The sequence below is a fragment of the Tiliqua scincoides genome, chromosome 11, assembly GCF_035046505.1.
Source record: "Tiliqua scincoides isolate rTilSci1 chromosome 11, rTilSci1.hap2, whole genome shotgun sequence".
Classification (NCBI taxonomy): domain Eukaryota; kingdom Metazoa; phylum Chordata; class Lepidosauria; order Squamata; family Scincidae; genus Tiliqua; species Tiliqua scincoides.
Genome location: NC_089831.1, coordinates 24,493,618 through 24,509,742, shown reverse-complemented (window position 1 = coordinate 24,509,742; position 16,125 = coordinate 24,493,618). Strand labels below are relative to the sequence as shown.

Genomic DNA, 16,125 nt, shown 5'->3' with positions numbered 1-16,125 from the left:
TAATTTCACTGCCAAATTATCTCATTCCAATGTTCTGTGTTCCTGAGTGGGGAAGAAGGAACCTTTGCAGGGGACCCTTGCTGTATGGGACTTGCCCGTGAGTCAACATTCTAGATTAGAAAGATCTCTAGATCTAGAAAGATCTCAAGTAGTGTTCTTCAGTCTTGGGGTCAGGACCCCAATAGAGTTGTGGATCCTCAGTTGTGGGTTTACGGCAACTTACGGGAATGAAAAAGGTTGAAGACCACTGGACTAGAGCACCACCAGGTAAAGGGGAAAGCATCTGGTGTACCCCTTCAGGTACCAGGGGATTGGGTATGCCTCCATTTTGCTCCCACGGCCTGGAATAGCTCTGAAGGGGAGGGGCCTCTTGCATGCTGTGGTGAGGCTCCCTGCAAAACTTAGTGCTTTGCACCCCTCTAGCTATGCCACTGGCCCTGATATTCAAGTGGATATCAGCTGAGCTGTGAGAAAATATTTTGCACCACTCATTTTTAAAGATGCAAGCCAAAACTTCCAATCTGTATGTTAATAAGCAGGCTGAATTTTTTGTTTTTTTAGTGATGACGGCGGTGATTTTTAATCTTCTGGCTTTTCAATAAATGTTTGCTTTTCAAAGTTTTCTGCAAACAGAAAAAGATTGTCATTGTATCTCCTTGGAGCTTAGTTTTTAGTGTGCAGGTTTGTGTGAAATTATACGGGGGGGGGGAGAGAGAAACAAAACACAACAATCGTTTGCTCGGGTGTGTGTTGCAACATCAACACATTAGTCAGCAGCCAAAATGTCAGGGAAAGAAAAGGCAGAGTCAAACGTGTGCTCTTTGGAGGCAGAAAGCCAGCCATCCAGGCATGAAAAGCCTCGCAGGATGGTAGTGTGTTTTCAGGGGAAAGCAGGCGTGATGGGCAGTTGCCGTGACTCACCTTTAAGGTGTCCATTGGAACAAACTTGGCACAGAGTTTTAGGACTGTGGCAAGTTTTTAAAAGGGGCACAGCTTGGTTCCTTCTCTACACCCTTAACCCCAATAATCCAATAATAACCTCCTCAAATCCTGCAGCAAATTCACAGAGCTCTTCCAGCAGTTCCCCTTCACTAACTTTGTTGTGGTGGTTTTTAAACTGTGTTCCTTCTGGTCAACCCTGGGAACTCCTAGAGACTACACTCTGTTAGGACTCTGCCTGAGTGGCAGCCCAATCCTATGCATGTCTACTCAGAAGTAAGTCCCATTAGTGTGGATAGGATTGGGCTGTCAATCTCTTGGCTCTTGGGTTCCAGTACCCAGAAGAGCTGGCTGTCAGTCTAAGTGGACTTGGTGTGGGTAGGGGGCAAGTGTCACCCTAGCAAACAGTGACCAGAGGAGTACGTGCATAGTCGCAACCAAGAAGTCAAGATCCAAAGCAATTCATACCTGAATTGGAGGGGGGGGGAGGGGTCACCCAACTTTGCAATTATTGTTCCACTGTAGACTTGAAGCCTGGGAAGTAATTCACAGAAATTGGCTTATGAAGAAGTTGTCTTATGAAGATCTTGGCTATTGTGGAAACAAGAAGGAACGGGGAGGCAGGTTGCATATTCCTTTTCCTAGATAGCAACATGTTTTATTAATTGCCTTGTGTGATAGTTGCCTTGGGGAACAAGATACAGGTGGGGTTTCGATCATCTGTCTCAAAACATTCAAAAGCCGCTTCCCTTCTCGGTTCTGGAAGCACCTGGTCCATCTCCAGTATTGCTTATCTCATAGTCAAAATCACTCCCTGAAAAGACACCGAGCAAAGAAGGGAAGGACCTCACACCGATACTGTGTGGAAGAGAAGCCCAAGTCAGCCTCTTTTGGCGTTCAGAATCCTGCCTGAGAATGCGGTAGCGCTTGGTACTACCATCAGAAAGAAGATAAGTTGAGGGAGGCAAGAGGGCTGAAAGACACATGGCAGCCCCTTCAAGAGCCAAAATTTTGCAAAACTAAGGAGGAAACAGTCTAGCTGTTCAGGACTCACTTACTTTTGCCTTTTACTGCGCTGCCAAGACTTGAGGTCCAAGGCAGGCTCTGGCAGGCAGGCAAAGAGCCAAAGGGCCAGAAGTGAATGGTTGAGGATTGCCTGGTGATCAGAAGCTGGAGAAGGCAAAGAGCAAGATCAGGCACAGCAAGACAGTGTGTGTGCCGTGCGACTGAATGGCTCTGGCTGGGGACCCAAGTCTGGAGCAACTATTATGCCAGGAAGGTGTCTGGATTTGGCCAAGACTTCTCAATGGAATGACTGTGGACTTTCCCAATAAGCATGCATGTAGAATTCATTAAGCTCAGTAGGACTACTCAGCCTCCCTGTTAATATACAAGCTCTGAATCAACTGCCCAGCACTTGGTGGAACTGAGGTTAACTGTAGGATTCTTAATGTTGGTTAATGTCTGTCAATGTGTCGGATATGTTTGGCAACCTTCAGTCTCGAAAGACTATGGTATAAGCCTACAGCACCCAGTATTCCCAGGCGGTCTCCCATCCAAGTACTAACCAGGCCTGACCCTGCTTAGCTTCCGAGATCAGGCATGTGCACGGTAACAGTTGCTGTGTCGGATATGTTTTCTCATTGAATTCAGCCACCCGTAATATCATTTTTGACTGATGGCTTTAAAACCACCAGATTTGGGGCAGGTGGGATATTTACCATCTGTTGCAAATTGTTAAAAATATATGTTGAGCAAGTGGCAATTTTTCTAGAAGACTCCCTGGCCAATGTAAGTTCGTTTCTTGGTGTTTACATCTTGAACTGATGTTGGCTTTGGGTGAAGCGTAAAGGTGAGGAGCAGGCTGACAGGTGGAAAGTTCAGATGGAGTTCAACCCTTTCATTCCACGTAACAGTCCTGAACCACATCACCCTAGTCGTTGCTGTCAATAATAATAACATTTAATATTTGTGTAATGCTTTCTGAATGTGCAAAGAGCTTCACATGTTATATGACGTGGTCCTTAGAATAATCTTCTAAGGGACGCATTATTATTCCCATACTGCAGATGGAGAAGACTGAGGCGGAGTGGGAGATTCATACTGGGGAAGTTCTGATTCACAGCTTACTCTCAGAACAACTGAGCGACTCGTTTTCCCCTCCACAGCTCATACAAACTTGTGGAGGGGGGACAATTTAAGATGAGGAATTGGTGTGCTGGCAAAAGGCTCTCCCCCACACCGTGGGCCCAGTCCCATTCACACACACCCCTGCAGCTGTCTTTTGCAAAAGAAAAAGACACCAGGAAAATTCCAACCACTGAACTCCCACGCCTCGTTTTGATTGTCCCAATGGGCTTTCGAAGAAGCCTGTAAAACCAGGACCAACTGCAGGGCACCATTTGGGATTCTACAGGGCCACCTCCCACTCATTCTAAAGCTTCTCCCCATCACATGTGATTGCTGCTCAGAAATGTCTTTGGCCAGCTCAGTGGAATAAAAAGTGGTATTGTATCTAGAGAGTCAATGTTCATGTCTGGACAAAAGGACCCAGGAGACCCAGATATTTTGGACCTGGCCCAGGCATAGCCTCTAACCCCCAAATGTGAACATACCAAGATCCAGGTCTACAGAGCTTGTGTCCTGAGTACACTTCCGTACTGCAGCGAGTCATGGACTCTTCGCTCACAACAGGAGAGGAAACTGAACGCTTTCCACATGCGCTGCCTCCGACGCATTCTCGGCATCACCTGGCAGGACAAAGTTCCAAACAACACAGTCCTGGAACGAGCTGGAATCCCTAGCATGTATGCACTGCTGAAACAGAGACGCCTGCGTTGGCTTGGTCATGTTGTGAGAATGGATGATGGGCGGATCCCAAAGGATCTCCTCTATGGAGAACTCGTGCAAGGAAAGCGCCCTACAGGTAGACCACAGCTGCGATACAAGGACATCTGCAAGAGGGATCTGAAGGCCTTAGGAGTGGACCTCAACAGGTGGGAAATCCTGGCCTCTGAGCGGCCCGCTTGGAGGCAGGCTGTGCAGCATGGCCTTTCCCAGTTTGAAGAGAAACTTGGCCAACAGACTGAGGCAAAGAGGCAAAGAAGGAAGGCCCATAGCCAGGGAGACAGACCAGGGACAGACTGCACTTGCTCCTGGTGTGGAAGGGACTGTCACTCCCGAATTGGCCTTTTCAGCCACACTAGACGCTGTTCCAGAACCACCATTCAGAGTGCGATACCATAGTCTTTCGAGACTGAAGGTTGCCAACACTCATGTAGAAGGCCCACCCCTTTGCACAGCTTTCATCACAGCACTTGGAGCAGTGATTTTCAACACTTTTCTTCTCAAGGCACACTGACCTCTATGGTTTTCACCTCTTGTGATGTTACTTCTGACTGCTGGGAGACTCTTCCAATTTCCATGGCTCTGTTCCTAGGGCAACTATTTGTATTAATGAAGAAGAACAGATAGTTCATGACTACAGACAGATGCTCTAGAAGTAGAGCCACAGAACCCGGATGAGTTTTTCAGTGATTTTTAACACTGTCCACCAACCTCACATGGTACACCTGCAGGACTTTCATGGTGCACCAATGTGTCACAGCACACTGGTTGAAAATCACTGATGTAGAGGACGTCTCCTTGGTGATTCAAGGTCCCATGTTAATTGGGGGGGGAGGCACCCAAACACCTTCCTTTTCCCATAGCATGCAGAATTGAATGTTGTTGCCTTCTTAATTCACATCTGGATCCCGGCCATATTTTGATGGTGTTTGGCCAAAGAGAGTGGAGTGTGCCTATATTTTGCCATTCCAATTATTTACATTTTGGATATGGATTTAAAGAGAACTCAAACTGGAGAATGTGAGACTTGGGTCTGCTTGGTCAGCTGGTCGAGACAGGGGAAGGGGATTTGTATATCTGCCTGAATAAGCATTCCAGTTTCATTCAAAGGCCAAGCTGCAGCAATGCCGCTCATGGGATTTATCAGTAATTCATGAGTTTCCTGAGCTTTGATGCGGCGGCAATTCATTGCTTTGTGTGCGATAACATTGAACCATTTCAGATACAGGTTCTGAATTGTGTTCCTGGTGAATCACACCATTGCGAGGGTTTGCGGTGACATTTTTGGCCAGCTGCTGGTTCAGTCGGTTAAAGAAAATGTTCGCAATTCATCGGCCTCAGTCCTGTGATCTGTAATGACTGTATTCTTTTAATGAACTTAAAAAGCAAGGACACGCTGAGAGCTCACCAGCTGCAAGCCAGTTTGCCTCGTCATGGCTCCCAACAAACTAGCCCACCTGCCCTAGTTGTAGAAAGGGGCTTGGGGACCTCTCGCACAGCCTCCTCCAAACATTCCTAAACTATGATTCTTTGAGGGGAGCAGTGATGGTGAAATGCGATTCAGACCGGTTTAAAGTGGTGGTGTAGGTAGAGGCACCCACCAGATTACTGATGAGTCACAAGCTGCATCCAGCTGTAATGAGAGCAAATGGCATTTTCATTCAATGAACTGAAACTGCAGGTCGTATGTGCCTTTTTTACATGGTCTGCTGCAGGCATATAGGTCAGGGCCCACTCTCTCCATCCCACACCACAGCATGCATGCTTAGTTACTCTTGAATTGTCATGTGAAAAGGGAATTTACCTATCTATCTAACGGAGCTCAGGGTGGTGTACATGGTTCCTTCCCTCCTTTTGTCCTCAAAACATCCCTGTGAGGTAGGTGAGGCTAAGAACATAAGAACAGCCCCACTGGATCAGGCCATAGGCCCATCTAGTCCAGCTTCCTGTACCTCACAGCAGCCCACCAAATGCCCCAGGGAGCACACCAGATAGCAAGAGACCTGCAAGGCTTCCTGGGAATTGTAGTTAAGAACATAAGAACAGCCCCACTGGATCAGGCCATAGGCCCATCTAGTCCAGCTTCCTGGATCTCACAGCGGCCCACCAAATGCCCCAGGGAGCACACCAGATGACAAGAGACCTCATCCTGGTGCCCTCCCTTGCATCTGGCCTTCTGACATAGCCCATTTCTAAAATCAGGAGGTTGCGCATACACATCATGGCTTGTACCCCATAATAGATTTTTCCTCCAGAAACTTGTCCAATCCCCTTTTAAAGGCGTCCAGGCCAGTCGCCATCACCACATCATGTGGCAAGGAGTTCCACAGACCAACCACACGCTGAGAGAGAGAGAGAGAGAGTGACCGGCCCAAGGTCACCCAGGAAGCTTTGTGGCTGTGCGGGGATCTGAATCTGGATCTTCCAGGTCTAAGTCCAGTTCCCAAACCACTACGCCACCCTGGCTCTCAGCTTGAATGGTACTCATCGTGATGGCTATACAGGTGGGACCTCTTGGGGGTTGTGAATAAAATGATGGGTATGGGCCTCGATCTCTGGACATTTTTAAAATAGTTTTTGTTGAATTATCAATATGGATTGAGGTGTTCTGTTCCTAGCAATTCACGCTTAAAGTAAAACCAAGCTATTGGCAACCTTTGAAGTCATACTGGTTGGTACCTAATAGGACTGATGATGACGGTGATTTCGACAGTCTGGCAAAGGGGGTCTTGGGCAGGGACATGTGGTGTGGGGGTGCCTGGTCAGGCACAACTGCCCTGTCATCCATGGAAAAGAACCACAGCTGCCCCACCTGCTTACACCAGAGCAGGTTCTTCTTACACCCAAGGAGGCTTTCCTTACACTCACTTTATCAGGTGTAAGGAGAGCCTTTTGAGGTGTAAGAGGGTGAGGCAGCTGCAGTTCTTTTCCAAGGACTACGACGGCACGGTTCTGCCTCACCTACCTCCCCTGCACTGCACGTCCCTGGTCTTGGGGACACATGGGGCAATTCATTTGGGGAAGGGGTCCGTAATCATCAAAAGATTAAGAGCTCCAGGCCTTGTTTCATGTTCAGACATGTGCACCAGCTCTTCAGTGGGGTCACCCTATGATTCTACCAGCACAGCCACACAGAAGCGCATGTTGTGATTTGGAAAGGCAACTTGGACCGTCTGTTTTCAGATTTTATTGTTTTCACTGCTGATTTAACAACCCAAATGCACAGTGTTTGAAGCACAAACCCTCAAATTCTTTTCGTAGCTTCAACGCCCGAGCAGCCGCCCCCACTGCGCCCCTACCAAGGAGTCCGCGTCAAAGAGCCGGTGAAGGAGCTTCTGAAGAGAAAGCGGGGAAGCCTTCAGAATGCAAACGTGGCTTCGGCGACAACCACCACGGTAGGAGGAATAACCAAACCACAACTTGTGGGCAAATGCCTCTGGGGTTGATTCATACGGTTTCCACCCTGTCAGCGATGCCCCCCTGGCCAGCTCAAGGCTTCTAGATGGCAGCCTCCGTGGAGGCGAAAGGGAGCTTGTCACAAATGTCACCTGGCAAAAACCAGACTTGTGCATTTCAGTCGGGATCCATTGCGCATGACATGCGCAGCTGTGAGGAGAGGAGGCCGTGTGCCCCAGAAATGCCGGTGGGGGTGTCTCCCCTGATTCCTCGAACAGGAGCATTTGTTCAGGCCAGTTCATGTGCTTGGGCTCAAAGGTGGTCACGGTTTGTGTGTGACTGCATGGAGTTTCCGACTCTGCCTCTGAGTAATAGTTTCTCGGGCATTTATTTCTTGCTTGAATAACTGATGTCAAACTCTGATTTTCCTATAGGTGTTTTTCCCCCACCAGCCACTCCCATCCTATTCACCCACTGGTAAGGCCTTCAGAAAAAAAACTTTTTTCCACGTCTTGATTCACGGGCTTGATTTCTGGACCCCTTTGAGCCTGAATGTCTTCTCTTCACTCCTAGGGCCAGTCTGCACGGATACAGACTTCATCGCTCCTTCCTTACCGGTCACCGACGAAGGGTCTCTCTACTCCGGGTGGCTAGCCCAGCCTTCTCCAGCCTCTCTGCAGCCTTTGGCCCAGTGGGCCACCTACCCAGATTACGTGTCACACGAGGCTGTCAGCTGTCCTTACACAGCAGACATGTACGTGCAGCCAGTGTGCCCCAGTTATACACTGGTTGGAACGTCCTCGGTGCTGACTTATGCCTCCCAGCCTCTGATCACAAACTTTGCGGTGAGTCAAGCTGTGTCTACCCAGTAGTTAATTACTAATGCTCTCTGCATGCTATGAAGTTAGCTCTTTGTGGGCCTTGAAGCCCACAGCTCTTCGTTGCTATGATGGCCTTGCATTTACGTCTCAAAGGGCTTCACACACACTTGGTCCTTTCTCTAGTGGGGATTGGGTCAGGAGTGAATGTTTTTAACTCAGGGGAGAGACGTAACTGTACAGCACCTGGGCAGCCTCTACTACAAAGTGAGGTGGTGATCCTAGTCTGCCAGTTTTGAGGTGCTATGAAAGGACAGCAAATGATCCTTGCTTCAGTTAATGATTGCATTTTTTATAAGTGGAAGTGGATTTTCTGAGCCAGGTGTCAGGGTTAGTCTCAGAGGGGGAGGTCAGGAGCCAAGGATTTAACCCCCTTAGAAGTCAGATGGACCTCCCTTGTCCTGGAGCATTAAAAAATGTGAGACTGACCATCTCGGGTGCATCAGTGTTCTGGTCAGTCTAAACCCTCGATCCCACAAAGGTATGTGTCTCTTCTTTGTTCATCTTTGGTGAGAGACTGCTGTCCTCTTAGGCTTTCCAAGGTCAATGTGAGATCTGTCTAGGAGTGGATACCAAGCTGCCATCCTTCCCTACTGCTTCCTCACACCTTCTGGCTCCCTGCCCCTACACCAGCCATTTTCAACCACTGTGCTGCGGCACACTGGTGGGCCGTGGATGGTTCCCAGGTGTGCCGCAGGAATTTGGGCGAGGGTCATTTCTTTTTAGGGCCATTGGGGGATGTGAGCTGCCCGTTGGCAGTGCACAGCGTGTCTTGTCAAGGGTCAAAAAACTGATGGTGCGCCTCGACCATTTTAGTGCCAGTGTGCTGTGAGATGAAAAAGGTCGAAAATCACTGCCCGATACAGCTGACTTAGGTCCGAGGAACCCATAGGCCATCAGGGAGCCTATACAGAGTTGTATTTCCCCTTACCTCTCACAGGCCTCCTGACCCGGCAGCACAGCCGAGGGCAGCGTCACCTGGGGCGGTGCACCATGACATCATTTCTGAGTTTGGAGGTGGGCAGTGGCCGCTTCCCGATGTGCCTGCAGCTATCTTCCCAGCCAACTTCCGGCTTCTGGCAAATGTTCAAGCGCAGCACTGTGCTTGAAGGAGAAGGCTGCTGCCTCAGGTGGAACCTCTGAAGCATGTGATGCTCCAAGGTGGTACCTGGGGTGGCCCACCCCTCTGCCCCCCCATTAGCAACACCACACCGCTGTTTGGAACCCACCCCCCACATGCCTGCGTGCTTCAGCATGGCAGGGGATAGAATCAGCAATCAGAGTCTAAAAGTTCCCAGAGAACCATTTTTGGGAGGGACGTTCATTTTAACTCCAGTTGAAGAGCAGCCTGAATTTAGCCTTCTGACATGAGAGAGATGGCGAGGGGTGGGGGGGAAGCTTACTTAGGAGATCATTGTTCAGAGTCCAGAAGAAAGGAAAGAGAGAAGAGCAGAGGCCAGACAATGGGTCCCCCAGCTCCGATTCAGAACAGGTAAGCGGCTGTGTAACTGAAGGGGGCCATAAATTTCATTGTTCTGTCACCCGATCCACGATATCAAATATTGGATTTGCATAACAGAAGGGAGAGCCTGGACAGAATGGCTCAACTTCCTTCCCAGTCTGTTTGAGTCCAGTACATTTACAGCGGTCATCGGCGGCTGCAGTTGGACCGCCGTAAGTCATCGCTTGTTGGCCATCGGGGTGCTTCCCACCATGCAGATCCCCACAAAGCCGTGGGGGGGGGGGTGCAATGCCTCCGTTTCCCTCCCCCTGCCCAGAATGGCTCTGAAGGTGAGGGGAAGGGGCCCCTTGCATGCCATGGTGAGCCTCCCTGCAAAACTTACTGCTTTGCATCCCCTCTGGCTATGCCACTGCCAGGCTTCCTCTAGTCATAGATCACCCAGGCTCGCCTTGTGGATTTGGCTGTTTCCTGATCCTGGTTAAGTGTTTTTGGGCACAGTCCCAACCCGGTCTACTCAGAAGTAAGTCCTGTTTTGTTCAATGGGGCTTACTCTCAGGAAAGTGTGGTTAGGATTGCAGCCATAGTTTCATAGCTTTATCTGAATTGTTGATCTGTTGTTAAAACCATAACATTGTTCTAGCAGTGATTTGCCAGACCTTGGGAGATCTTACAACTGAAGGCAGGAAGTAAATATAAATTGTTTTTAAAACATGCAAGTTAACTGTTGGCACAGAAGTGTAGCTGAGAAGGGAGTAGGATACTGAGGCATCCAGCAGGGGCTGTGATACCATCAGCAAAGCCACAATTCTATGCAAATGCACCTGGGAGTTAGTCCTATTGATAGAGGTGTTTGAAAATGGTGTCCCTTACTCAGAAGTAGGCCTATTGTGTTCTTTAAGACGTAGTCTGCAATCCTATTTTACTCATTGGAAACAACAACAACAATAACAGCAGTATTTATATACCACTTTTCAACTGTGGTTTTGGCAACCTTCAGTCTCGAAAGACTATGGTATCGCGCTCTGAAAGGTGGTTCTGGCACAGCGTCTAGTGTGGCTGAAAAGGCCAATCCGGGAGTGACAATCCCTTCCACACCGGGAGCAAGTGCAGTCTGTCCCTGGTCTGTCACCCTGGCTATGGGCCTTCCTTCTTTGCCTCTTAGCCTCAGACTGTTGGCAAAGTGTCTCTTCAAACTGGGAAAGGCCATGCTGCACAGCCTGCCTCCAAGCGGGCCGCTCAGAGGCCAGGGTTTCCCACTTGTTGAGGTCCATCCCTAAGGCCTTCAGATCCCTCTTGCAGATGTCCTTGTATCGCAGCTGTGGTCTACCTGTAGGGCGCTTTCCTTGCACGAGTTCTCCATAGAGGAGATCCTTTGGGATCCGGCCATCATCCATTCTCACGACATGACCAAGCCAACGCAGGCGTCTCTGTTTCAGCAGTGAATACATGCTAGGGATTCCAGCACGTTCCAGGACTGTGTTGTTTGGAACTTTGTCCTGCCAGGTGATGCCGAGGATGCGTCGGAGGCAGCGCATGTGGAAAGCGCTCAGTTTCCTCTCCTGTTGTGAGCGAAGAGTCCATGACTCGCTGCAGTACAGAAGTACACTTTTCAACTAAAAGTTCACAAAGCGGTTTACAGAGAAAAATCAAATAACTAAATGGCTCCCTGCCCCAAAAGGGCTCACAATCTAAAAAGATGCAATACCAGCAGACAGCCACTAGAAAAGACACTGCTGGGGTGAGACGGGCCAGTTACTCTCCCCCTGCTAAATAAAAGAGGAGCACCCACTTGAAAAAGTGCCTCTTAACCAGTTAGCAGGGGTTAAACTTCTCTACCAATCTCTACCTATTGAAAAATCTCTACCTATTGAACACATTCAGACTTACATCTGAGTAAACATACAGAGGCCAGTGCTCCAGCAATGTACTCCTACTCAGAAGTAAGCCCTATTGAGTTCAATGGGAGTTACTGCCAGCTAAGTGTGTGTAAAACATGCTGCAGTGTGGCCTGCCTTTTATATTTCTTTGGGATTTTTTTTTTAAATCCCATTTTTTCCATTTGTATACTTTGGTTTTAAATGACTGCAATCCACTCCAAGAGTTTAGGATGACAGGAACAACCGTCTCTAAATGAAATACAATAGGTTTGGAAACAGAAATAAGCGTCAGGAGAAGTAAACATTCAAATTAAGCAAGTTGTTTTTTTGTTGTTGAATAGTCTTAGTGGGATGTGGCCTGAGAGGCAGGGCTCATGAGAGGGGGATGCAGGGAGTCAATTGTACCCAGGTCTAGGTTCAGAAAGAGGACCCATGAGCCAAAGGAGGGAGCCAGAAATTTCCAGGGATCTCTGAAAATGTTTGCATATATTGTGTGAAGACTGGCATTCTGGTTGGTTGGCAACCTTCAGTCTCCAAAGACTATGGTATAAGCCTACAGCACCCAGTATTCCCAGGCGGTCTCCCATTCAAGTACTAACCAGGCCTGACCTTGCTTAGCTTCCGAGATCATAGTATAAGCCTACAGCACACGGTATTCCCGGGCGGTCACATTTGCTGTAAGCCTACCTAGTTTTATATCTCATAATTCATAGAAAATGTTATCTAATGGAGAAGGAAAGGGCCCAAAAGAAAATTTGCACCCCTAAAGAAATGTTGCACCCCCTGAAAAATTCATCTTAGAGCAGAGTGACCAGATCCAATGGAGGACAGAGTGGCTTTCAGTTTAACCTAAGAACATAAGAACAGCCTCACTGGATCAGGCCATAGGCCCATCTAGTCCAGCTTCCTGTATCTCACAGGGGCCCCCAAATGCCCCAGGGAGCACACCAGATAACAAGAGACCTGCAAGGCTTCCTGGGAATTGTAGTTAAGAACATAAGAACAGCCCCACTGGATCAGGCCATAGGCCCATCTAGTCCAGCTTCCTGTATCTCACAGCGGCCCACCAAATGCCCCAGGGAGCACACCAGATAACAAGAGACCTCATCCTGGTGCCCTCCCTTGCATCTGGCATTCTGACATAGCCCATTTCTAAAATCAGGAGGTTGCAGATACACATCATGGCTTGTAACCCGTAATGGATTTTTCCTCCAGAAACTTGTCCAATCCCCTTTCTAAGGCGTCCAGGCCAGATGCCATCACCACATCCTGTGGCAAGGAGTTCCACAGACCAACCATTGTATAGAAGAGGGAATCTTGGCAGGTGCAGCTTTTTCAAGCTTCCATGTTGAGATGCGCCTGCCAAAATTCCCTTTTCTATACAGTAGTTAAAGGTATAGGCACTCTGTCCACCATTGGATCTGGTCGCCCTGTCTTAGAGGCCCTGGGGAAGAAGGTGACTTGACCAGCTCCCTCACTGCAAAGCTGGCCACTGCACTGTACTGCTTGCAGACTCCTAGACTGATGGGGGGCATCTTTTCTCCCACAGGCCAGACCCACCACATCACTGGATGTCATGGACCAACAAGCGCCTCTGGGCTACTTCCCTTGGACTCAGTCAATCTCCACCCTGCCAGCCCCTTCCCTGCAGTATCAACCAGCCTCGGCAACCCTCCCTGCACCCCAATTTGTCCCTCTCCCAGTGTCACTTCCAGAACCGATCCCGCAGGAGCTGGAAGACGCCAGGAAGGAGATGGGCCCGAATCTGAGCATTGAGAAGTTGCTCCTCCAAGAGGAAAACAACGCCACTTATGATCTAAGCAACAGTCTCCCTGTCGAAGGACTTTAAAAAAATCAGCCATTTGGCAATGGCATTGGTTCTCCATGAAATTTCTCAGCTGTCATTGTGGTTTAAAGAGAATGCAAGTCTCATTCATATGTGGGACCTTCCAGGCCAGGTGTTGACCCTCTTTCCAGAGCCTTGCAACAAGGGGGAAATCAGAGGCATGGTGTCTTCGCTTCGCTTCTCGTGTCTTGTTTCCCAATCTAGATGCTAGGAGTATTGCACTTTGTCCCTATTAGCTGTACAGGAAAAAACTCACCTTTCTCATGAAGCCTGCAATCCTATACAAACCTGCCCAGCGGTAGGTCCCATTGAACTCAGTGAGACTTACTTCTCAGTAGAAATGCATTAGATTGCATTGTGCATGTTCTAAAATGCAGTTTTCTCAAGAGTTCACCTATCACTTACTCAGTGCTTCTGCCAACATTCCTTTTGCTCAGTGCATTCAAGGTCTAGGTTCTCTGCAGCCGGTCACTGGTCACCGCCCCCAACCCACCCCACCCCCAGCTTCTTGCAAAACCCCACTCAAACCAGAGCAATGCATCTTGCCTGAAAGAAAAAACACTCATCTTGGAGTTCCCATTCATCTCTGAAAGCATGTTGTGGTTTTAGCTTCTTAGCATTTTGAGGTGGGACAAACCTACTGTTTTTATTGCCTGAATCAAGAAACCTGACGTTCTTTGTAAATATTTAATCGGGATACATCAATTAAGATTAGGAAAAGGCAGGCTGAGTTCAGGCTCAAAAGAGAAAAATAATAATAAAAATTTGGCTTTGGTGTAACCTGTCAAAGGGTCAAAGCACTTTGCATGCAGGTTCTGGTATGTATTCTTTCCCCCATGACGGATTTCCACAGGGTTGTAGTTTCTGTGTAGGAAACTGCAGGTCCATATACGATGTCCATATACGATGTGAGAAGCTGATGCATGTCTCTTTTGCCGCATGCCTGGGAACTTATCGCCAACCGTGGTGTCTGTCCCCATATATGCTCTGTGACAAAACAGAAGAAAAAGGCATTCCTTACAACCCCTAGAAGTAAATAAATTACACCCACAAGACTTAACATAATTGCAACTGATGTATAGGCTAGGAGGGGTTTACTCTAGCACAGGGCTGCAATAACCCCCACTCCAACCATGTCTTGGGTCATATCTGTGCAACCCTGCAAGAGCAAAGGGATTGGGAAGAACATATTTCACTCTCCTGACCCACATGACACTCCCAAAGTGCAAATGGTGACAGCCTTGATAAATGCTTGTGTTAGTGGTGGCAAGGCTCTAAGGCAGCAATTTTCAACCTTTTTCAACTCATGGCACACTGACAAGTCACTAAAATTGTGAAGGCACACCATCAAGTTTTAGATAATTGACAAGACACACCATGCTGCCAGTGGGGGGGTCTCACACCCCCCATTGGCCCTACTAATAAATGACCTTTTCCCAAATTCCTATGGCACACCTGTGGATCACTCATGTCACACCAGTGTGCCACAGCACAGTGGTTGAAAATGGCTGCTCCAAGGGGTGCTTGATCAAGAATCGGCCTTGATCTACTGCTCTAAAGGGTACCCTTTGCAAGGAAGGAAACTATTCCACTGTATGCTCTGGGTCAGTGGTTCCCAACTGTGGGTCGGGACCCACTAGGTGGATCGTGAGCCAATTTCAGGTGGGTCACATACCACCTAGTTCAGCTAGCATTGAAAATATGAAGCTGAAAATCCAGGGTATAGAGCTAATGAGCAGGACTGACTCCTGGTAAAAGAGAGGCCTGGTGCTTTGCCCTGAATAGGTGGGAAGATGGCACCCTGGAAAGGGGGGAGGACTGTGTGGTTGAAGAAAGATCCAAGCCTGCATTCGGCTTTGACTTCCAAGCTGGAATGTTTGGCTTCCGAGCGGTTCAAAATAACAGCATGAGCGGGCTGTGTAATGGGACCTCTGGCTGATCATTGCTTCGCTTTGAATCCTAAATGGTTGATGTCACTTCTGGCCATGACATCACTTCCAGGTTAATGACATCAATTCCAGTGGGTCCCAGACAGATGGTCATTCTAAAAAGTGGGTCCTTGTGCTGAAAGGTTTGAGAATCACTTCTCTGGGTTATTATCTCGAAAACGGCATCGCTCCATCTCTGGATAGAATATCGACATTCCGAGGGTTCATATACTGTAAAGCTTTTATCATTGTGCAATACAGAAATCTTGGGACAAACATTGTTTGCAGGACTGGAGTGTCAACGAGAGCAGTAAAAAAGCTGTTTAAGGCTCTCCCCTCTGCTCACCTGCTTCCTGTCGTTTGAACATGTGTGTGTGTGTGTGTGTGTGTGTGTGTGTGTGTCCCTTTTTGGCTAGGACTTCAAAAGCCAAAAGCCACTGGAGACAATCATCTCTTTGTCAGGGGGAGATGGGGATAGGCTGTCTTTATGGGATTCTGCATAGCAATTCTTCATCCATCAGGCCTGAGATGTTGGACAGAAACAGTCTTGTCTAGTTCTATAGCCTCAGAACATGATTTTTAACAATCATTACCCAGGACCATCATTAATTGAGGAGAAACCAAAATCTCCTTCCAAGTCATGACCTTTTTCTCTCAGAACTAGTAGTAATGGGGATAACACTTGGATCAGGGCCATGGAATGGGGGGGGGGATGAACCTACTATCTTCAAGGACGTAGACAAGCCCATGGCATCAATCGTTATTAGTCACAAGGGCTGTGACTAATGGAGCCTCCATTTCCAGTTGCAGTATATCATTGAATGCCACATGCTGAAGAAGAGGGCTGTTGCCTTCATGCCCTGCTTGCTGGCTTTCTAAAGCATCTGATTGGCCCCTGTGGGCAAGGGGACCCTGGTCAAGATGGGTCTGATCCAGCAAGACTTTACCCATA

General features: G+C 48.3%; 1 protein-coding gene across 1 annotated transcript in view; it reads left to right on the top strand.

Moving 5' to 3' along the window:
• POU2AF1 (POU class 2 homeobox associating factor 1) overlaps positions 1–13,248 on the top strand; it is a 42,276-nt gene extending 29,028 nt beyond the window's left edge. The window contains exons 2-5 of the mRNA XM_066639715.1: positions 7,048–7,181; positions 7,617–7,659; positions 7,756–8,027; positions 12,949–13,248. Of these exons, the coding sequence (XP_066495812.1) occupies positions 7,048–7,181; positions 7,617–7,659; positions 7,756–8,027; positions 12,949–13,248 (749 nt within the window). The remainder of the gene's footprint in view (positions 1–7,047; positions 7,182–7,616; positions 7,660–7,755; positions 8,028–12,948) is intronic.
• The last annotated feature ends 2,877 nt before the right edge of the window (positions 13,249–16,125 follow it).